Here is a 24,280-nt window from a genome sequence, read left to right as displayed (position 1 = left end):
ACTGGGGCACAAATTAAGATTTCCATAAAGATTGCATCATTATCTTCACTTAAGGTTTTCCCTGATTTAAAAGGATACCTTCAACAACTGCAAATCTCTCTTCTAACACTTCTGTCCAGGGTCCTTACCAGCCTTGCAGCCCAAAATTCTTTCTCTTTTAAAATGTAGTTGGTAAGTTTGGATTGAAAAGTTTCAGCTCAAGCTGAAAACAAATCAATATTCTGCAAAAGGCAAAAGAAGTACAATTGAACATCCCTGTACCCTTGCGGTATATTGCCTTTTTTCATCTGTGTAATATGGAAAATATTTTCTTTCTTTTACAAGATGCTATTTTATGGTGGATATGCAATTGCTGTACTGATCAATGTAAGTAAAACCAGATGAAATTGTTAAAAGAACATTAATAACAGAAATGGATGCCACAAAAATGAAAAGTGCAAAAAAACTCCATATCTGGAAAAGCACTTTAACATCTGAGAATTGAACCAATCAATGATTTCCATCTTTTAACACAGAGAGTATTTTACACAAAGGTATGCAAAATGCTTTATAGTAAAGTGTAGCCTAGGGAAACAGCAAAAGCCTTTTAGTGAGATCTTTAATAGCAACTCATAACAGAGAAGTGAACATTACCATACAGCAACATAAAAGAAACTGAATTCAGAAGGCATTTTCAGTACAAATAGGTATATGCTTTAGGGATGAATGGAACTGTCTAATTATTTTTTAAGACACATATATGACAACTACACTGGTAACACAGTTTTCAGATTGCATTTATGGTATTCTGAATTTATTGTCTCTAGCTCATTTCCAAACTGCCTGTAGCCTTGGGTTCACAAGAAGTTGTAGATGGATTACAGCCATGCAAACACTGTTTTCAGTGGGGAAAATGCTTGGAGTATGGGAAATTATAACTATATTTTTAATAGTTCTGATATACTTTTTGAGGCATTTGCACCGGTCACTCTAAGGCAGCAATAAGGACTTCTGTCCCATCCACCGAGTCAGCTGGGCTTCTGGTCTAATCCTACATTCTTAGGTACTTTAATAGTTAAAAACAGTCTAACATACATGATAAATTTTAGGACTAATATTTGTTTACTTGATCACTGCACCAAAAAACTATGCAGGAAATTTTCTGGTCTGAGAACCTTTCCTTTTGGGAGCACTTTGTTTGTTAGCACAGATCGATACCCAGGCCTGAACAAGCCAATAGATTGTGCTGAATAAATTCTGACTGGCCTAACCTTGGGGTGGAGAAGGGGTTAATAGGAGTGGGTGTCTGCCATCAGGTCTGGGGGAGCTACACCTTGGCCAGAGCTGCTGAGGGTGAGCCAGTGTAACTGACAATCCCCTTAGAAGCTGACATATCTTTTAAGAGCATGATGTGTCTTCAGCATATTAATAACCAGCCTAATACTCTGGCAATGATACTCTCATTTGAGCTGAAGACAGATGGATAAGGTGCCTTGCCAAAAAGTTTATTTGTCTTTTACAAAATTTCTTGTGACCTTTAACAGAAATTTCTAGTTTGTGTTGGCTTTTTGTTGCAATTTATGATTTTTTAAATCACATTTTTCTAAGAAAAAAGTCAAAAACATATTTTTCTGTCTCACATATAGACTAACTCACAGAAAATTAAAGATCCATCTCTACTTGAAGGAAACATTTCTTTTGATTGTTGGTAAGAATAATCTTATGCCTATAATAAAACTTTTCGGTAATCCTGAGATGTATAACTGTCAAAATGGTGCTTTATTTTTTTCTCTGCTTTTTAATTGAATAGTATTTATTGAAACTAAAATTATTTTCAATTTAATAAAGACCTTTTTAAGCATGGTTCTCAATGTTGAAGTGTTTGTAGCTCTTTACTATTTGCACATCTTTATTTCCAAATTTGTGTTTTGTCAACTCCTTTCCAAACTCACAACTGAGGCCAGTATTGCTCACAAAAACAAACAAACAAACAAACAAAACACCCTCCACTTTCGTTTTTATAGTAATAATTTCTAGTAAAAACATACAGGCATGCAGCTCTGAAATAATAGGATGTCTCTAAAGGTGAAACTAACCCTGAAAAAATGAACAAGATTATTAGTCATAACTATTATTATTATAGAAAAAAATGAAACTAAAAGCAAATTAAGCCCAAAAGAATTAAACCTGTCTGGCACTTGTGAAAATGCCCTATAGTTTTTGTATGTTGAGAATATGTATTGTTAAAGACTGCAAAGTCCCCTCCAGCATAATCATTCTCCATGTCCACCGAAGAATACTACTTTGCCAGACAATATTAAATGTTCATTCTTTTCCAATTATTGAAGATAAATATTAGTGATAAGACTTGGACTGGCAAAAATAATTGCAATAAAAAAAAGGTGCTTGAGAGATATTTTCATATCTTCAAAGGATTCTGAAACTGATATTAATCCCATTGCCTGTGGAAGCCCATTGTCATTACTTGTACTTCTATTATCTTTGCTTTTAATTTACATCTCTAGGAAAGTGATCTTTGCTTTCTTTGGGATCATAATTATGATTAGACTTTTCCTCTTTCATGGCTAGACAATGTCCTTGCCACTCCCCTTGAATTTTTTCCAATATACAATTGTACTGTGATATCAGCAATCTCATTTTTTCAGTTACTATATTATATTATAACGTAAATTTTGTGCAAACATTTTAGCATTCAAAAAGGCTGCTAGAGTGAAGGCTTGTCCATTCACTAAAAACAGACATGGAGATATTTCAAAAATTCTCATTCTATTAATGAATGCCACAATAACTTTGAGTTAAATCCAATAGAAACACTTAAATATCAGGCCCATAGTGCACATTTCCAGAATGAAATTTGAGAGAGATTTTCCTTAAAAATGTGAAAAAATGTCAATTTGTTCATATTCTGGAGACAGCAGTAGTGTAGTGAACAATCTGACTGGTATTTTTTTTCTTGTTTAGAATGTTCAAATGCCAGTGTCACCTAAAGAAGGATCTTTCATAAAGCTATAGATTAAATTGCTGCTCAGAGTAGAAGGGATTTTAATGCAGAAATGGCCCTTTACAAGTAGGTAGAGAAAACTCCAAACCAAAAAATTTGGTTCTAATTTTATGAATAAAACTAAAGTTTTATGAATAAAACTAAAGTTTTGACACCCAAAAATCTCCAGATTTGTATAGATGGTCTTCTTTTGGGTCCAGCCCTAACAGCAGCAACATGGAAAGAATCACCGATGCCATGTCTTGTTTTGTTTTGTTTTAGAAAGCTTTTCTTCTGGAAGTCTTATTTATGGACCATGTAAATGACAGCACAAATTAGTTGAGAGAAGCTGCTTGGAGAACTCTGCACCTAGTGCTCAGGGGAGCAGATTGTGTTGATTGTGAGAGTGCTACCTGCAGGAGCTCACCTGAGCCCCAGCTCACCTCCCAGGGCTCTGCCTTCTGCGCTCATGACCTTCAGCGCTGGGAGAGAATTTCACTGTGCCTAAGGAGAAAAGCTGTTCCCTACACTACACCACAGAACTCTCAGAAAGCTTCTGTTTAGCCTTAGACCCCAGAAATTAAGCTCCTTGATGTTTATACAGTTTTAAGAGGAGTCTGCAGAGAGACAGGAATAACTCTGAGGGGCTGAGAGGTGTCGGTCACTGAGGAGACACGTGCAGTACTCTGCACTGGCATTTGCAAGGGACTCATGGCTTCAGGCCACATATATTGTATTTCTGTAGCTCAGTAAAAGAGGTGACAAAATCAAGTACAAACAAGGCCAGATCCTGGCTGCCAGGATGAAATGGAGACCTCCAGTCACCTGGGGATGGTAAGTTATTTGAGGATGTTGCTATGTGAAAATGGCAATACTTATGACAGAAAGGGGCACTATCTTCAGCAGGCACAGTCAAAAGAAAGTGTTGTGCAGGGACACAAGGATGAGAATGCTTGTACTCTAAAAGACAGAAGGAAAATCTTGAGCACACATTCAGGAAGTGGAAAAGCCCACTCAAAATTTGTTTTACTGTTCTGGAAGGTGAAAGATGTTTGAATTTGGGCCTTTTCACATCTGTGTGGCTGCATTATCCTGTAAGGTACCAGATCAGGAGAAATCACCAGATTCTTGTCCATAACCTTTATAACAAAGATAGAAGACCCTCTCAGGATTTATGTCCAGGGCCAGAAGCTTTGAACAGTGAGGAAAACATTCCCAGCTGGCAGTTAGATACTCAACTCCTTGGATGGAGCAATTTTGGGTCCAAACAACCATACAGTAACTTCCAATTGCTTACAATTTACACAGCATTGAGCGTATTTGGATCACTTCTCTGAATTCTGTTTCTACATCTTTCTGCCCCAGTACAATGGGTAAGGCCTATATCACTGATTTCCAGAGAAGGGATTGCAATGCTGAGCATGGTGCTGTCCATAGTGTTTTTATGGATTATGCCTTCCTAGCCATGAAGTAACAGCACTTTCAGCCTGGCCCCTACACTGTCCCGTGGTGAGAAGACAATTCCACCATGGACATCCTTGCCAACAATGTGCTACAGCTCTGTGCACCTTCTGTAAAATTAAAAATGCACCTGTCTCTATGGGAAAAGACACAAGGCTGAAGGTGTTACAGTTCTTACAGATGAAGTAAAAAGAGAGACTATTTTCCTACACTGTCTGTAAGTTTTCCCAACATGAGGAGTCGTCAATAGAAAGATAACTGCTCCTGGTCTTCAAGCCTTTTAATTAATTGGATTACAGATTGAGATTGACAGATTATTTCATTAAATAGAAGCCTGATCCAGTTCCATTTAACTTCAGAGAAAACTGGATTGTAATCCCAGAAGCAACTGGGGTGTTGGATTCATCAATATGGGCATTTACCCCTTGAGAAGTTGATGGATTCCGAATTCAGTTCACATAGGGCTGCTTACACATCCTACTATTCTTCAGCTTTGCTAAATATGGAGAAAAAACATGCCCTAGTTTTGAAAAGATTTACATTCTATCATCAGTAATTCCAGCCTTCTAATACATTTGCATTTTGATTTAATAGGAGTTGGATATAAGTTTTATGTTTCAGCAAAACAATTTCAATATCCATAAAGATTATAATATAAATCCTACTTCCTTCACTTGTCTGCTTTAAAAATTCGATGATAACTAAGTAATTTTTTCAGAAGACTAGGATGCAGTCCTTTCTTTAGGGGCCTGTGTTGGCTTCAGGTAAAATGCTTGACAGTACCTCATCATTATTTCTCACTAAACATACTTTCCATATTATTATTCCTGAACTTTATTTCTCTACAGACATACATATAACTCCTTTGCATTAAGAGAAGTCCCACAAGCATGGCAAGGACATAAATAACATTTCTGTAATTCTATTTTTATATTATTTTTTTTCAGATTTTCTGTAATAATTAAATAATAAAGAGTAATGAAATAGTAAGTAAGTTAATAATGAAATAGTAAAGAATTCTTACAAATTCTTACAACAAACAGCTCAGTAAATATTATTATTTGTGTTTTACATTAAAGAGGTTTGCTAGAGCACCACTGAAAAGGCTAGTAGACTGCCATGTAACTATTGTCAGAATTTATATCACAGATATACAATCAATTCTTAAAAAGGTTACTAAATATTTTCCCTCTATTATCAAGCAACTGACCAACCTTTTTTCAGGGAAGGTTCCACTTCACCTAAACCAAGAGAAAAAAACAGGTATCAGAGAAAAGATTAAAAAAAACCACAAACCAACAAAACCCAAACCAAACCAAGGCAAAAACAACTCACAAAACAAAACAAAACCAAAAAACAGCACCTTCTTTCATGTCGGCTCATTTTATTTCAAAAAATATTTTTTCTTCTTTATATGCTAAATAACAAGCATCAATTCTGAGATTTTGCATTTTTCATTAAAAATCTAAATTGCCATAGAGTTTTGGGTAGATAAATTCAAGGTGCAGTAGTAACTAAGGAAATATCCAAATATCTATTCATGCTTCTGTATATTAACTTGTGACTACAATTAAAAATTTACTTTACTTTATGCATGTTTCCACATTTTAAGGAAAGGCTCACTGGCTCTTTTTAAATTCCAAATAAAGTATATATGAAACTAAGCAAGATTGTAAATCTAGCAATGGCCAAGGCAAAAAAGAATCCATTTCAGTGTAACTATAAGCATTTGATTGCTGCAATATGTTATTTATATATTTATATATTTACTGCACCTCCATGTAGGACATGGAATTGGAAGGAGTGATCCCGAATGACTGGCCTGGGTGCAGCCTCAGCTGCACTGACTACAGCACAGAGTGGGCAGGGTGCTGAAAGCGCTCAATTTTTATGATATAGTGCAGTAAGATGCCTTGCTGCCTATTCACACTCCTGGTTGATGATGAAATTCCACTTGGGCAAAACACTGCCAGAGCTAAGGTTTCCAAATCTAGTAAACATCAGATCTTGAATTTTTGTCTGTCAGGTATTTCATGACTTTTCCTACTGCCATTAACACTTAGACACTTGAGTATTTGAAAGTTTGCACGTGCTTTGGGAGCTATGAAACCCTAAAAATACACACTGATCAAATTTTACAAAGCTGTCTATTTTTCATCTTTTCTGTTTGTCAGCCTTAGGAGAGACTGGCTTTCTGCAAGTTATAAATCATATCTCAGAATAGGATGCCCAATTCACAGACCCACGTGTAGCAGCCTATCTATTAGCATTCATATAGGATGTTAATATAAAAAGCTCATGCACACATTTAAAAGGTAAACACTTGGTAATATCTCAGGTTTCTGAACAAATGGGTAGAAGTCAGTTTCAGTACATGTCACTTTTTAATTATATTCTGGTGTAGCCAAATGGAATGTAAAATAAACTACCGTGAAATGAAGATGTCACTCCTACACTAATCACTTGTCAGAATGACCAATATGATGTGACATGATGATCCACTACTGACTGTGAGCAGTCTCTGCTCATACTGGGGAACTCGGTTTTATTTTTTTGTTTTGGTTTAGTTTTGGTTTTTTATTAACAGAAAGAGAGTTTTTTCCAAAATAAAAATATTAGTAATTTACTTTTTTTTATCTGATTATGTAATGAAGAATGGTACCACAATGGCAAAATAATTTCTAGTAAACTGAATTATTTGCAATATGCCATCCAAAATCCCATAAGTTCAGTTGAAATGTTATATTCTTTTTCCATTTCAATATATTGCCCCATTATCAATATGTCAGATTGAAAAAAGTTCTAAATTTCTTGATGTATCTTGAATATTTTCCAGGGTTCTTTAGATTCTTGCTGATTAAAAGAAAACAGTCATTTCCATTCTCTGAAGCAATATCCTGATGCATATTTTGGTTGTGGCTTTGAAGTCGTATATAAATTAGTGTTCTTTTCTTCAAGATGTACTAATGGTCATATTTAATTCTGACAGCTTTTCTGTAATAGTACATTAAACATGAGATGAAAGCTAACAAAGAGACCAATTTACTGATTAAAATAGCCAGTGGATGCTTTATTAGCAACAATGTTCACTTTTCATTTTTGTTTGACCTTCTTGTCTGTGATGTTAAAAGCTGAGTAAGCCGTTTTAATGCGTGTAAAAAAGCAGTTAGAGCAGTTACAGAAGTCTTTACATTACAAATACCTTCATCACTGTCATCATCATCACTCCATACGATGTCAGACAGTAAAGAAAAAAAGCCATAAATCCAATCAGAAGACTCTTCCAGTGTCTCATGAATGATTCTCAGTGGTTCTGTGCTGAGCTTGTGAACAGATCTTCCTGAGTGCAGAGTTTAAAACAAAAGCGATTTGAAAAAAGAACCCAAACCAAACAACTCCTTCAGTAGTAAAAGTTCATCTTCATTTTATACAGGACTTATTATACTACCTCTTTTAGCAGAAACAAGGATTGTGAATGTTAATTTTTATTATTCAAGCATTTGAGGACAGCTCTCCTTCCTGTGGAAGGCTGGTATAAACTGTATCTTATTGCACTTGTTCACAGAGTGATTAAGGACCCAATGTACAATTTGGTTTGACGTTGTACTCCAAGTTCTGGCTCTCCTTCTGGGGCTTGGCTGGGCAAAATATGAGTATGGATTTCATTCTAATATTCTTCATCTTAGATAATTGCTTCATTTCAGCCCAGTTTTTAATCTCAGATCCCCTGCCTCTTGATGCCCATCTAGGATTCAGTCCCAATTATGTTCCATCTCCCCACTGAGCTCCTTCCTTTATATAAGTCCTGGCTGAAGAAATTGGTGAGCCTTGGGTTAGCTACACAGACAGGTCACATCATTGTCATAGACCACACATACAGCAGGGGAAGAAGAAAGCTGTGCGTACTCAGACCAAAATTAACCTGAGCTCAGAATAAACACAAAATAAATAAATGCAAATCGTGGCACAGAGACCGCTACTTTCAAACTCATACTCCTGTGATTCTGGTTTTTCTCTCACAACTTTTCTAGAATTTCTTTCACGTACACTTGTGCACAAGTGCATACTTAACTTGTTCTGGTCTTACTGCCCCTGTAGGCAAACAACTTGGGAAACAAGGAAGCTGTGCAATCTCATGTCTGTCACGTTCCTGGAACCTCTGATGGAAGTGAGACTTCTGCTCCACACTGGATCCACACTCAGGCAGCGCAGCCATCAGTGGCTAATACTAGTACTCCCTTAAAGGCTTTTCCAATTGGGACTTCACCATATTTCTCCATACCTGACCCACTACTTCAGAGGGACTTTCCCATCTCTGACAGAATTCTGACCATTCTGTGCAGCAATTTTCTATTTTCTTGAACTGTGTACCAAACATTGCTTAGGAAGAGGGAAAACCCTAATTCAGTCCATGTTACTGCCCATTGTACTTGAAACTGCAGACTGAGTCATTTCCTGGTCTGTGCAAAGCTTTTCCACAAATATAAGCAACTGAAGGTAGACTTCAAATGTGATTTGAGCTTCTGGCCTAGTCTTGCTCCCACGAGTTTCGATAGAGATATGTACCCTGAATTTAACATTATCAAGGTGAGAACCTTGTCTTTCTCTCTTGTCTTTCTGTAGGTAAAGATTTTAGTAGGAAGCTAAAGACAAGTCTATTCAGAACTACTTCTGATTGCAGTGTTCTGACTCACAAGCCAAAATGAAAAGCAGTCTTACATGGACTTGCAGGCTAAAAATCATGCAAGGTGCAGGCTTAAAGGAACTTTTTCAGTGACAGCAGTAGGAAAAGTGCTTATTAAGTATTTTCTTAAAGTGCTGTAACAAAACTTAGATGTAGCTTTATTTGAAATATAAATGAATCACTATTCATGTTCATTTTATTTCTAATTCATTATTCTGAAACACAAGAGACCAGGCTGACTTTCTATTGGTTTGCATCTGCTTGTTGATAATGCAGACCAAAGCAATATTATAGTTCATATTTTGTGAAAATTGTATTATACAGGTATATGCTGCTGAACAATCAGACACATCAAATAAATTAAAGGTATGACATGATGCAATGACAGAGTTATAAAGAAATTCATTTGGTGCACTATCGTGCACATTATTTTATTCAGGAAGATTGAGTAGTAAACCAGCAAATATTTACTTTGTTTAGCATGACAGTTATTTGCATTGTCTTCATGCATTGAGATGTAGAGATTTAATTTTTTCAAGTGATTTGCCAGAAATTGTCTTCTCAAGCATTAACCAGGAGAAAGAATACCTATACTTAGGCTCTTAAAAAGTAAATTTATGACCGGACCCCTGATGCTATTTACACTTTAATCTAGAGGTGCTAAGGAGTTAAAGTGGACTAGTAGAATGGACATGACCAGAGGTATCTTGGCATAATCAAGATTTTGATTCACAAGCAGGGATGGTTTAACTTTGGACAGCTGCCTTTATTCTCAGTGTGGCTATCCACCCTCCTTTTACCCACTGGTTGCTTAGGAAGGGCTCAGTTACTTTTGCAGCCACAGTTTTTTACAGCTGCAAGGACTACAGCTATAAACTAAACAAGAATTGGTATCAATTTATTTTAATTAACTGGTCTGTCAACTAGTAGCTCAAAAACTGCTTCTGCTTCACAGGAAGCAGAGCTGTCCCCCCTGGGCAGGCAAGGGAAATGCTCAGAGAAGTGCAAGATAGAGAGCAGAGGAAATTATTCCAACCACCCCAAGGCAAGCCATCTTTGCTGATGAATCAGTCTTCAACATCATATCCTGGTCTTTAATTCATAACATCTTCATACCACACTATGAAAAGGGATTAGAAATTATAAGTGTCCAGAGGCAAAATTGTGTGTCCAGTCATGCCTATGCTAACAGGTGCAAGTTGCAAATCCTGTTTAACATAGAAAGTTTTGAAAAATCAGTTTGGTGCTATGTAGAGGACATTTTATTGGTATTTGCAAAATGAAATTTTGTATTAAACAGATACTGTGAGCTCACTTGTGATCTGATGCAAGTGGCATGAACCTGAACAATTCTGTCTTTGTGCACTGATCTTCTGTTTAAATTGTATTTCCAACATTTTTAAGAGTAGTGCTAATAGTAAGGATGTGTTCTAGAATTCTTAAGAACACCACATCAAGTAATGCTGAAGTGAAAATTAAGACTGATTAAATCCATGCTTTTAGTTCTCCCAACAATTTTGACAGTACCAGGTGCTACAAGGTCCCTAGTAGAATGAAATACAAAGGAAATGAAACAATTCTGGTGTTAACAAGTACAGAGAAAGATTCAATGTACCTCACACACATGCAAAGAAAGACAATAATTTCCAGAAGATTTGTGTACTCTTACTTCAGAGTGAAGCTGAAAGAATGCAGATTTTCATAACAAAGTTTGAGCTTCATATTTTTAAATTTAGAGATGTCCAGCAATTGAAAACGTGACGAGATTTTTTGCAATCATCTTGTAGTCAACATATTTGACTGGATTAGCAATCTTCCATCCAAATTCTCATTTCTTAGGAGACTAATTATTTTAAAAGTAAGCTCACAATATATTTATTTTTCTAACATATGATGTGTAATATCGAATTTGTAACTAATCTATAGCTATAATTAATATTATTTTAGATTAATATAATTGATCTAAACTGAAATTGATACATCATACATCACATAAAATCCATTGCTCTGGAAGCAGAGGAGGCAGGATTTTGCATTTAAATTGTAAAGAGGCTATTTCTCAGAATATTTCTCGGATAGATATAGACTTGTGAAGTTTAAGCTTTTGTTTAACTTTTAAATAGACATTGAGCCAACTTTTAAGTCTTAGATAAAATAGTAAACAATTTATAAATGCCTGTTGAAGGAGAGGAAACAAAGTAAATGGTTACTGAGGAGGTAAAGCTCAGAATCATACAATTAATATTGAAGAATTTTTTAGTTGACACTACATAATTACCTTTAATCACAGTTTAAATTCAGATTATCCTATTTAGTGAAATATACCTGAAAGGATACTTAATCCCTGGTGTTCCTAAACTCCCTCAAAAGCCAGTGCAGAGAGACATATTGTGACCTTCAGAAGACAAGTGTCTCTCTTTCCTCTGAAATCTGTTTTAGGGTTACATGAATCAATTTCCAAAGATACCCACTCCTTTCCATTGACTAGAAAAGAAGTCTTAAAAATTAGCATGGATGCATCACCTTATTTTCCTATTACTGAGATATGTGACATGGATCCTGCTAGTGATGTTGTTTCACATTTAAATCCTTCTTGTTATTGCACACTTTGGCTAAGCACTTAGACTTGTAACTTTACATTCATAATTAATGCCAGGACTATACAACTATTCCCCTTGATAAATTACTTATGTTCCAGAACACCACTGATTCCACAAAAATGCATTGCTAGAATGTTTTGTTTGTCAAAGTATTTTATTACTTGCTACAGTATAAAAGATGTTTTTCAGATCAGTAAAAATTCCTCTTTCTTGTGCTGGCATGTTCACTGGTGGGCATAGTAACAGTTTTGTTGTTTTGTTTTCAGAGGAAACATCAGAATTCCAGAACCTTCTGGAAAATGATGAAATTTGGAAGAGTTAAAGCTGACAGAGGAAGAATTTCAATCAAATAGAAGGAATTTGTATACTACTAAGATTTCAAAGAAATCTTATCCTAGGACAACTCAATTGAATTTGATTGGAGAATGTTTGTTAGGTATTGGAGATATCTGGAAGATTATTTGGATTTTCCATACTAAACATATGCAAATATATTTAAACTAATTATCTAAGAAATAGCATCAGATATGTTGTAGGTACTTCTAAAAAATTCCTATGTAATTTGAAACAGCACATAAAGTGCTACAGTTCTTTGTAGCTCTCTAGCATTAGTGGTAGAGAAACAGTAATTTGATTAAAAATGTGAGAACAACAGTCCTGAGCAATTAATTTAATCATTTCTGAAGTCTCTCTGGCTCAAAATCTTACTTCCAAATTATTTTAAAATCAAATTTTAACCTTAATGGTAATTAATAACCCACACTTAACCCAGCTCCTTGAAACCAGGCATTGACAAAGTTCTCAAGTCCTGCAATTGGCATTAACAAGAAGATAGAAGGAAATTTTCATAACATGACAAAGAATTTTTGAACAGAAAACCCCTTTTTTTTTCATCAGGACTGATAATGGGTACTTTAAAAGTGATGTTTGGAAACAAGAATTGAGTATGGTATGGTATGATTAGCTGTATGAACATGGTATGATTAGCTGTAGCCTCTCAAGCAAATTTGGTTATGTATAATAGTCTGTGTCATTTATTCCTGTGAAGTGCACAACAAAAAGTGACTAATTGATTATCTGTGCAAATCACTTCAGTCTTCATTCGAGTCTTAGTAACTCTGTGAGAAATGCAGTTTCCTATCAATCTTTTTTGCCTGTCAAACGGTTAAATGTATACTCAGAGTTTAACCTGTGTTAAGGTGGCCTTTTTTTTTTTTAATGAATCACAGCAAATTAGTTAATAATTTTTGGATTTACATCAATTACATATTTTGACTCCGGTGAATGGAATGCAATTAAGCTACGAGTGATGGTAATTATCTGGTGCAAAGATTGATCTGTGAGATATAAACTACTTCATTGACACTGACAAGGTACAGCTGATGAAGACAGAGAATGTCTGTTGTGTTTGATAAAATACAGAAGCCAAACACTAGCTTTTGGTAATAAAATATATTTCATTCCTGGTAAAATATTCTATTATAAATATAGAGAACTATATTTCAATTTGAAATTTTATATATTTTTAAGTTTCATTCTTTCTACTCTGTGATCTTTTAAAAAGTAGCATCTAAGATACTGAACTCAATATACACAGTCTCCTATTAGTAATGTCCCAGTTTATCAGCATAACTGTCCTTAGGTCATATGTTTCTGTTTCATGGACTCACAGTTTTGTCAAGCTTATAGCTCTAAGCCATAAACAGGTAAAACTCTGGTGGGTACCACTGAATTATTAGTATAAAAATATTAACTGAATTTTTAATTGTATTAGATATAAAAACTGTCCAAAAGTGCTGAGTCAGCTTCCTCAGTAATTTCCATTTAATAAGTACATATATTGTAAATATTAAGACTACAGCCTGTATCTGTCTCTTTCTAATATCAACCTTAGATAATTATATTGAGGTCAAGTTCATAGAGGAAACCTCACCTGAAAGGGAAGAAAAAAGCAGTTATAACTGGAATTTACTTGGCAAAATTTAGAAAGAAATTCACAAACTCTCACAAAGTAAGTGAGTAATTTCAGGTCCATTTGACATAGCCCTACATGTGGATAGGAGTGTATGTTTAGGATGGGCTTTAATTGTAGTTTATATGACTTGATTTGATAATAGCTGGAAGGTTTTGATTCAGATCTTCATTAGTTGGTGCTTTCTGAAACAGATCTAAAATAATTTGAAGCTTTATTTTTTCCCATTCTATGGGTTCAGTTCTCTGACTAAGAACACAGATCTTTGGATCTGTCAGGGTATCTGTAATGCCCTTTAAAGGGCACTAAAAGTGTAAAATTAGTACCTCAGCTTGACACCATTTCCTGGGACTCTCCTGGCTGGGGGCATGTTTTAGCTGTCAGATCTACTTCAAGCATGACGAGAAAATGAGGAACAGGCTGCTGCAAGCCCCAGCCCAGCGGAGTTGGGGTTAGCTGAGAAGCAGTGCTGCCCTGTGCTGGCCTCTGCTCGTGCCCATGCTTTGTTATCAGTCACACACATCTTCAGAACACTGCAGGCAGAAGGTCTTTACCAGGTGGGAAACAGGGATCATCGCAATGTTGGGCTATACCTGGTGGCAACAGCATGAACCCCAGAAAGGTCAACAAAAAAAAATGAAGAAACACCATTAGCAATAATGAATATTCTCAGCTGTCTCTTGGCTAAAGGAAGCACTTAAGGAGTGAAGTTTAATGTCTGTGGGGCTGCTGTTATGCGGCAGAAATTTGAGTTCATTAAATGGAGAAACAATGTGCTGTAGGTGTGAGATAATACAGTGTGAATCACAGCAAGGTAAAAACATGGTCAAACAAAGCACAGTATTTTCACAAGTCACAAACAAATTCTATTGTTGAAAATAATACATTACATATAGGTGATTCTAGTTGAGTTACTTCAATTTCTTCAACAGCAAATAACCGAAGAATCGCCTCACTGCAATTGCTACCGGAATGAATTACTGGTTTGATTTGTTTGTTTAAAATTAGAAATTTCACAGATACCATTATGCACTGGAAATTTGCTTTGTGCTCTGTGTCCCATGAAGCAGATTTAACCATGAATTCTCCTCTTAGATCCTTCCCTATACATTGAGACAGTCTCTGGAATTTAATATTTTCAACTGCATAATGTCACAAAGTTTAATCTATCAAAATTTATCATTTATACACTGGACCTTTTGGGATGAAAGCAGCACTTGCAATACTGCAATAGTTCATAGATTGTCACTCTTTTCAGTATAAACTCATTTTCTAGGGGTTTATAACTCAGCTATGAAATCTGCTGCAGACTGAAACATGAGAAATCAGATGTCATCTGAGCAGCCCTTCTTTAAACTAGAATTGGGCTTAAATCCCTTGAAAGGATTTTTTCAAGGAAGAGAGAAAAAATGTTTTGTAGGTTTTAGGTACATTAATTGAAGTCATATAATTCAATTAAGAACTTCATTAAGAACTTTGAAACAGATAAGCTGTTCAATCATGCTTTGAATTTACATTTATAAATACGGTATAAAATATATTTCAGAAGACTATAGCACTGTTTTGATACATTTCAGAGTGGGAGGTTTGTCTAAGGGCTTTCCATGTTTGAAAAAGAGAAAAAATTGTATGTTCCATTAAGTTTGCTGGTGGTTTAAACTAATACAGAAGTTCATTCTTTTTCCTGACTAAATGCAAATATATTTTCAGTTTAAAAACTGGTGTATATAAAGTCATAGGACACAGGAGCAAAAATAGCTACACTCTTTGCAGTTCCTAAATTTTCAAGTAAACATTAGCCCAACAAGGTGACTAAAGTGAGATGATATTGCAGAGAAAAATGTACGTGTATATTCCTTATAATAATTATATACTCCCCAAGGCCAGAAAAAATCCATCTGTGATTGCAAGGCAGTAATAAAAATGACCACAGGTTTAGGCAAGGAAATGGTGACTTCAGACTTTGTTATTCAGAAGCTACTATGGGAAGCCCCACAACATTTGGCCAGATGTTTTGCATTAACTTAAAAATATTAGAGATATATAATGAAAGAAATCATCTGCCTGGATGGGAGCTCCATGCACTGTTAACTCCTCATTGCTAAAGGAATTACCTCCAAAAAGGTCTGCCTTTGCTACAGGTCTCTAAAAAGCCTCTTTATTTGAGCAAAACAAATTAGCCCCAACAAAGAGTACCCATGTTTTGGTTTTTTTTTACTTATCAAAACAACTTAGCAAGCTCATTCTGCCAAGTGTGTCTGTGTGTGTTTTCTATGTTTTCACCTATATTATTCTGTAGGTAATTTTGGGTTTCATAGATTTGGTGAGGCTTCATTAGGTTTGATTTAGTATGGCCTTCAGGTGACTGGCTAAATCACTGTCAATTTACTCTGAATATTGAGCATTCTGGATCTGAAATTAGGGGGATGTTAATTAGCTGTAATTGGTCCCAGAGATGGCAGGGAATTTTGAATGCTCTATTAGCCCATTAACAAATATAGATTCCTGGGCAATCAGTCTTATGGACTAAAATAATCTTAAATTATTGAGTTGCATTTACCAATTAAAATGTATAATCCAGTTATGTGTACAAGAAATGCATGAAATACATTCATGAATTATGAAGCCTGTTAAAAAGGTGTGTTTTCTAACACAACGCATGGAAGTAATGAACTGTTGCAAAGCACACATAAAGCCAAAATTAACTTTTTTCTTCATTTCTGAAAATATTGAAAATATATGAGATTCTTCAATGTGGTATTCTACTTATTCTATATTTGTACACACTGCGTACTGCATGAGATTTGTAGTTTCTTCTCTCAAGCTTTTGTAATGCATGTCACCTTCATAGCACCTTAGAAATATTTCAGTCATGTTCACAGTTGTACAATACAGCATGATAGGAATGCAAGCTTTCATTTGATTCCTCAAAGGAATGAGCATAATACACTAAAGCACAACACTGCAAAATTTAATTTCCTTCTTCTGGGTAGATAGAACAGGGTTGAAAATTTCAGTACAGATCTAATTCTTGTCTCATACCTTCCTTGAAATCCACTGCTAAAGCTAAAACTGATTTGTAGATTCTATCCCTGTCCTAACTTCTGAACAAACTGACACATAACCACCCAGGAAGCAAAGCTTCACACATGCAAACTGTGACACAGGGCCCCCCTGTTATATTTTATGTCACAACCAGCACCTCCTCAATAATACAGAGTGCTATAGAATTTACAGCCATCATGTACTGGATGTGTAAAATTACACAAAACTATATATTAAATCTTGCTGTGACCAGATCTTGAATTCATGTTATCTAACTTCACTTACAGAAACCCTAAGTGTTAACCTCCTTCAGCCTCCTTCAGTTCCATAAGCTACTTTACAAATGCTGAATAAAGAGGGCCAGTAAAAAGCAATTTACCACATCTGCTTTAGCGTGAAACTAAACATGTCTTTTTCATATCATTCCAGGACAAATACCATCTTATATAAATTGTCCAAAATTTCACAAATTGATAATTTACTGTTAAAAGGATGTGAAACCATAGCAATCAAGAAGCAAAACCTAAGGGAACAGAGGCTTGTGTGAAGTTCATACTGATAAATTAAAAAAATATATAAGAGCTAAAATACATATACTGACAATTTATGTATTTTTGGAATTATTTGCCTTTCAGGCAAATGAGAGCAAAATTATTAATTATTGAAGGAAAAGAAAGCTCAGGTTCGAGTTTAAAGTACTTCCTTCTCAGGTCACGTGTAGTGTTTTTACTGAGCTCCATGAATCCCTGTGTACTCTAGGCAACTCATAATCTAGGGCATTGCACTTCCTGTATTTTCCAGAGGTTAGCAGCTCTGTAGTGCAATCAGGGGGACAAAAATCCATGTCTATTCCTCAGCCACACAGTTCCCTGACTGGTGTACCAGGTCAGCCTGCTCCCGCTTTCTGCTGCGCTCCCTCCTGCGTGGCACAGTCACTGCTACAGCTCTGCCATGGAGACGGTCATTTCTGGCACAGAAACACAGTGGACGTCCCTGTGGGAGGCCCCAGAGCAGAATCCTCTGTCAGCTCTTTAACTGCCCTTCAAAAATCAGCAGGCTGCTCCTCGGTCACCCTCCTGTCTCCTCTAGGCTGAGTTCAGCTCTCTCAGCCTGCCTCATTCATATGCTCTGCATAATTTCTGAGCATGAACTTCATGGAACTTCAGGTAGAGAAACAGGAAAGAGATTGGAAGCACTGGCTTATGAAAGGCAAGTGTTCTTTGAGGAGAAATACACTGGTTTTTTCTGTGATTTATGGATTTAAAAAGCACACAGTTGAATATAATTTTTTGGCATCTTTCATTTGCATTTGAAAACTAGGAAATTAATTTTAATCTTGCTTGCAAAACTAAATTTACAGTCTCGAATATAACTATTTACTCTTTTTATGTAGGTCTGTTTTTTCAAAGAGCAATATCAAACCCAAGAAAAAGAAATTACTGGGTTTTAGATTTAAGGAGCCACTTAGAAATATGCCTCAAATTCTACTTTCTATATGAAAAGGAAGCATTGCTTCCACTGTAGGCAAACTGTCCAAAGTGAAAATCATTCTTGTATCAATAATGCCAGCTATGTGATTCTATGTACAATCTTCAGCTATTTCCATGGTATTTTTACAAATCACTGGGTTTAACTCAAAAAACCAGTAAGAAATCAGGAGTGGAAACTTATGGGTTGTGATAACAGCTATGCAACTATTCTTATATGTATGTAAATACATAAAACAGTCTAAAAAATCCTGGTCTAAAGAAGTACAGCAGTTCTGTCTCTTAATATTTGACCATCAAGATCTGATTTGAATGCTGGCTTAATTAATCACTTAGGAACAGAAATATTGCTGGGAAGGAAAAGAAACAAACTCATGAACTCTAAATACTGAAGTATCTCTGAAACCTTTACAAAACAAAAACTCACCCTGCAGATTAAATTTAACATTGCTTTATTTCTACATCCTGGTCTGAAAATGGCAGTTTCCATCAACACTTGTGAGATTTAAGTTCATTTAACCAGTACAATGTGAACAGAATTCCATCTGCTTCAGAAGATTCCTTCAGACTCTGGTACAGATACAAATTCTTATTGTTTAGCATTACCCTTTTTTTATTGAGCACGTGTGACCTGAGCAAGTTCAGAAATTTCTGAGTTTTAGAGTTTAGTCTGAGTTATGCCCTGATTCTTGACTGTTCATTGAAAACTTATTAAGAACTTGATTAACTGCTTGACTGATTGATTGGCTGATTAATATTTAATATGGAAAACTAAAGTTGAATATGAGAATTTCTTTCTTGGCTTGTCTCTCTGTTGTAGCATCAAGAGTTTGGTGTCCAAACTAAAATCTGATGCTTATTTTGTAAAGATGTCTCAAAAATAACTTTATATTTTCCTGGTACTCCAGAGATGTCCTTCTAAAAACAAAGACAGATGAAAAGAAATTTTGAGAAAGTTTTGTGGTACATTTTCTCCACATTTGAAGCTCTGTGACATCTATTGATCCAGGATTTGTTGGTCTCATTCAAGATCTATATTTGTTTCAAAAGCTTTCTAAGTAAATCTTGAAGTCGATATTGATATATAGCAGGATAAAAAAAATCTATGAATTTATCAGTAAACTAATAAAGTCCAGGAAATTTACTCCAAAACATCAGCTCAGTTTCTTTTGAATTAAAAGTCTGAAGTCCGAATTTCAATTCCTAGTTAATTATTGTGACAGATGCGATCACTTTAGAGCTGGAGTTCTCATTTGAGGAAGACAAGGACCCTAATAATTTGTTTTCTGGTTCACATCCATGTTTCCCAAGTGTTAATGGCTGTTAGCCTCACAAAGGTTTTACTACTGAAGGCTTTGTGAATGCTACATACCCTTTGCAAACATAGGTAGTTGATTTGTTTTCCATTTTTTATCATTGGCAATAAAAGGCATAAGTATTCTATTTCTTTCTATTTGCTGCTCTTTTTTTTTTTTCTGTTCCTCAATTAGAAGGACAGTCCTTCTACCACCTGCTTCATTTTCATCTTTGTCCCCTGTAATCAATATATATGTAATCAATCATGTTTATGTTTACCCTAAAGCTTGATCTTGTTCATTTGTCTATCCAAGTCTTAAAACTAGGCTAGATTATTGAAGACAAGGGTGTGTTTTAGCTAATATTAAGGATCTGGTCCTCTGAGTTATGGTTTTTGAAGATCAGTTTTAGGGTTAGCATGTTCTTCTACATTTTTCTGATCACTGAACTGTGCAAGCAAATATCAGAATACTCAAGGCAACTATTAAAGACTATATTTCTGAAAATATGAATAATATTAATTTAATATTTTCTAGGAAAAAAATAATATAGAAATTGGAAAACAGAAATCTGACCTTACATGCTCTTATATATTTTATGTTACTGTCAACATATTCATTTTCCAGGATGAGGATGGGCTGCAAAATGGAGAGACTCAAATTATAAAGGTGCATGTGGTGTAAACTAATGTGTTCTGACACTTCTCACAATATCTTCTCTCTTGGTAAACTCAGCAGAGACACTGTGCTGTCCCCAAGGAGGTGAGACACTGGCATATTTGTGTAATAGATGCTGCTTAATACATTTTTAAATTTGAATACACAAGGTGTCAAACAGAATATGCTAAGTTTTACCTGCTAAATCTTTGTAATCCACCAAGTCAAACATTACAATAGCTACTGCTGACCAGGTAACAATCAGAGCAACAACAAGAAGCCATGCTGCTGGAGAGCTGAACGTGTTCACAAAGTCTTCTGTCACTGACTTCTTGCCCACTTTCATGGATGACGAAGGAACGGAGCCGTTCTTACCATCTATTATCGTCGTGGTTGTTGACATGTGTCCTATACAGACAGACAAAACAGAGGAAAACAGTGTAACAGCTTGGAGCCTTAAAGCCTTAAAGAATATAAATGCTCTTTTGAAATTGTTTTGTCATCAGAATGTTTAAAATAAATATAAATATTTTATTACTGAAAAAAGGTTCCTGGACTTTCTGGAAGAAATAGTCACAACCAGCCTTTTTTATTATATGACATTTTTGAGTCTGCCACAAATAGCTACAGGCCTAGGAGAGTGATTGATGAAAGCATAAAATATTATTACCCTCCAAAGGATTGTCTTGTTACAGGCTATAGGCCAGATTCTCAGGTGATGTGATTAAGTGAACTTCCATTGACTTTAATGGAGCTAATGCATCTATGCCACTTGAGGTTTGGCTGGAATTCTGCTGTGAAGGACATGTATCAGAAGCAATAGAAATATATATACTTCATTTCATCCCACAGAAACAGAAATTATTTCCAAGTCCAGGATCCTTAAAAGTTGTGAATAAGATTGTCGCTGATTTTAAAAACCTTTGTTTCTGGAAACTTTTACATAATGAAATAATCTCCTAAGAAACAAAAGTTACAATGGCAAAGCAGACTTGATTGCAGAAAGCATAGGATTGGTAATAAAAAGATGGTAGGAAGTTGAATGTTACTTAGCTAAGTGACCAGCTGACACACATTAACTATGTAAAGAACAGTAACAGTAGTGACTTAACCAACTTCCTGAGGTACTAAAAATGCTAATTCTGGACATAAACATTAATTCTTCACACAAACCAAAACTATGGTAACTGAAACCTAACCGTATTTGAAAGTTCTCAACTTAATCTGCTTCATAAAATACATTTTGATAAAATAAACAATCTAGGGAGGTACATTTTTTTTTCCATTATATACAATAACAATAGTAAAAGTATTCTGAACAGCGCAGTTCAAACTGGTAGAAGACCACAGTATCTCCACTTAGTTTGCAATACCTTGTATGTTAGAGTTAAAATCTTCAAAGATATATTACCTGTGTTCTTGGTCTGACACCAACTTGCAGAAATTAATTTCAATGTTTTAAGAGACCCTTGCCCATACAGACATCTAAACTTTCAAGGAATCAGGTAGCACCTGGTTTGTGCAGATATTTGCTTTTTGTTTGTCTTCTGTCACAGTTGATGCTACCTATAAAAATTATATTTTCTGTGTGACAGGGTTGCTCTGTATGAAGGTAAGCAGATTCAATTTCACTTTTGACATAGAAAATGACAAATAGGCACTGAGAAAATTTTGCTGGAGCTAAGGTACAGGCTGTTGAAGACTTTCCAATATTTACCATCACAATCTCTATTTAGACTCTCTTTGAGAACTACAACATTTATATTCTTAAAGAAATAAATGAATGAAGAAAGGATAAAATCATTAATATTGCCATATATACATACATTTTTTCCTTCCTATTTTGCCCAAACAAATCTGCCGATCCTTACGCTAATGAATAATGGTTTTGTTCCTTCCCTGTAGAATGTTAAAACAATATCCTAATGTGATACTGAAATGCGCCTTTATGCATCTGACAAAAACATAAAATTGGGAAGCACAATTTTGTTGGAAGAGGTTCCCTAATTCTTAATCTGTCATATCTGTTATCAAATTCATGTCTTAATCTGTTCTAGAATTCTTTTTTTTTTAGATTTTATTATGCAGTGCATTGTATTAATGAGTAGTTGCCTTAGCTCTGCCTTTTAATTTTGCTTCTGCATCTTGGTGCTGATCAGTGCCTTGCCTCAAGCCCTGAAAAACTGCTCTGCTACTCAGCAGGGCTGTAAAATCAAAATTGCCATATTACATGTTTTGTGTTACTTACTTGAAATTTGTTCTTATTTATAGAATATTTATTCTGTTCATAAATAATGTCTATCCCCTAGGATAGAATGTATACAATTAAAAAAAATATTATAAAACTATCACTGCTTCCATTTCTCCAAACAAAAATTTTAGATCAAACAATTCAGAGCAGGAGGAAAAATCTGCCAGGTGACAACTAAGAATAAAGATCAGCTTCCTAAGTCAAATTCAAAATCAATAGCATTTTGTCATCTCACTGCATACATGATGGAAGTAATTTGTGCATGTAACAGGTCATAAATGACACATTATGCATTTTTTCCCCTTGAGGATATCAGTCAGAGTTTATGATGTGTAAGGGAGAATAGAAAGGTACTGTCTCATCTTGACAAATCTGATTAGTACCACAGCATGTCTTCAAGGACATCCTAGTGGCAGATATTTGCAGTTATAATACAAACAATTAAAACTCTATGTGTGTATACAGATATAGACTTATAATTACCAGTCAAAGGATCATTCCTCTAGGTTTGTTGTTATGTAAAAATAGTTCCTTACTATTTAGTATAACTAACTTTTCAAACTTAGACCACTACATGTCTTTGGTGAAGAAAATAGTAACTGATGATTTATCAATCAGAGCAATGCTGCAGAGACAGAGATTAAGTGTGCTAGAAGGTTATCTATGAAAAGCTTTTGGCTGTTGATGTAGTCAAGTGAGATTTCCCTTTAAAAACTCAGGATGTTATGCAATAAAATTGCTGTCATTGCATTCATTAAAGTGTGAGTGAACAGTTATTGGTTCAAATTTGACTGGAAGTCAAGCTAGGAAAGTACTGTAATACTGCTGGAGGTTCCTGATACAGGCACTTGCAGTGTGATTCAGGGGCCTAAGAAAGATTTCCAGTGTGGTTTTAAATGCTTTACATTATCAAAAATGTCCTCACAGGACTGGCAGGCAAAATCTAAAGGACAGTAACTTTGGAACTGCCTAAGAAAAAAACCTAGACAGGATGTCCTAAAGCAAATAGAAATTAGATTTTTATGTCCCTAGATACCTTTATAAACAAAATTGACTGGAGGATTTTATCTAATGACTCCTGAGAAATACATTGTTTGCTGCTACATAATCTCATGTAGGGTGGATTGTATATTCATACCATCACCATTTCATGGCTCCAAAATGAAGAGGCAGTAACACTGAGATGATCTCCCTCTCTCCACAAGCATTCTATCATTGTAGTACCCAAGGTGTTTTCTGCGTGCCTTTTTCTGGTTCTTTCTCACTTTCAGGTGTCTTGGTGCTCTGTTCATTTCTGTCCACCTTCTACCAGTTCTAACCTTCTCTTCAAACCTTCAGTGATAATATTTATGAAGCTAGACAACAGAGAAAAAGGGATGTATATACAATGTTTTCATTAGCTCAGCCAGCAGTGACTCTCCTTTTTCTCAGAAAAGCACCAAAGTTAGGCAGAACTCCTGCCCAAGTGGTCAGTGGAGATTCAGGTGCCCAGTGGGGGACTGAGGCACCCAAACAGGCATTTTTGTTGCTTTGAAATCACCTGATTGAGCCTATTGAGTTCTACATTTACAATTAGCAGAGGTCATTCAGCAGCAGGTTAAAATCAGATTGCTGAAATTTCCTAGGTATCCTTGCTGTCCATATAATAAACATTTTCTCTCTCAAGACAAATTTCTGTGTCCATATTACAGCCAACCTGAATCCAAGTCAGTTTACTTTTGAGGAGCATTGTAGTGGATCAGAAGATTCATGAGCAGATCAGTTGTCCCTGCTCTGGGAGAGGCAACATCCATCACAGGAGTGGAGGGTGCAGCTGAAGGCTGCTACAATTTCAGCCATCCAATTTTA

The 24,280-nt window shown here is 35.5% G+C and overlaps 1 protein-coding gene across 1 annotated transcript in view; it reads right to left on the bottom strand.

Annotated features, from left to right (window-relative positions):
• The window catches only part of TRDN (triadin), a 189,991-nt gene extending 169,319 nt beyond the window's left edge, over positions 1-20,672 (bottom strand). The window contains exons 1-2 of the mRNA XM_071437566.1: positions 20,380-20,672; positions 5,656-5,682 (exon numbers count right to left, since the gene is read on the bottom strand). Coding sequence (XP_071293667.1) covers positions 5,656-5,682; positions 20,380-20,584 — 232 coding nt within the window. The 5' untranslated portion in view covers positions 20,585-20,672. The remainder of the gene's footprint in view (positions 1-5,655; positions 5,683-20,379) is intronic.
• Positions 20,673-24,280: the final 3,608 nt, after the last annotated feature.

Source organism: Agelaius tricolor, unplaced genomic scaffold, assembly GCF_023055355.1.
Source record: "Agelaius tricolor isolate 1412-34295 unplaced genomic scaffold, bAgeTri1.0.p SCAF_1, whole genome shotgun sequence".
In the NCBI taxonomy this organism is placed as follows: Eukaryota; Metazoa; Chordata; class Aves; order Passeriformes; family Icteridae; genus Agelaius; species Agelaius tricolor.
The sequence above is the reverse complement of the archived record's forward strand: the minus strand, read 5'-3'. Positions and strand labels throughout refer to the sequence as shown.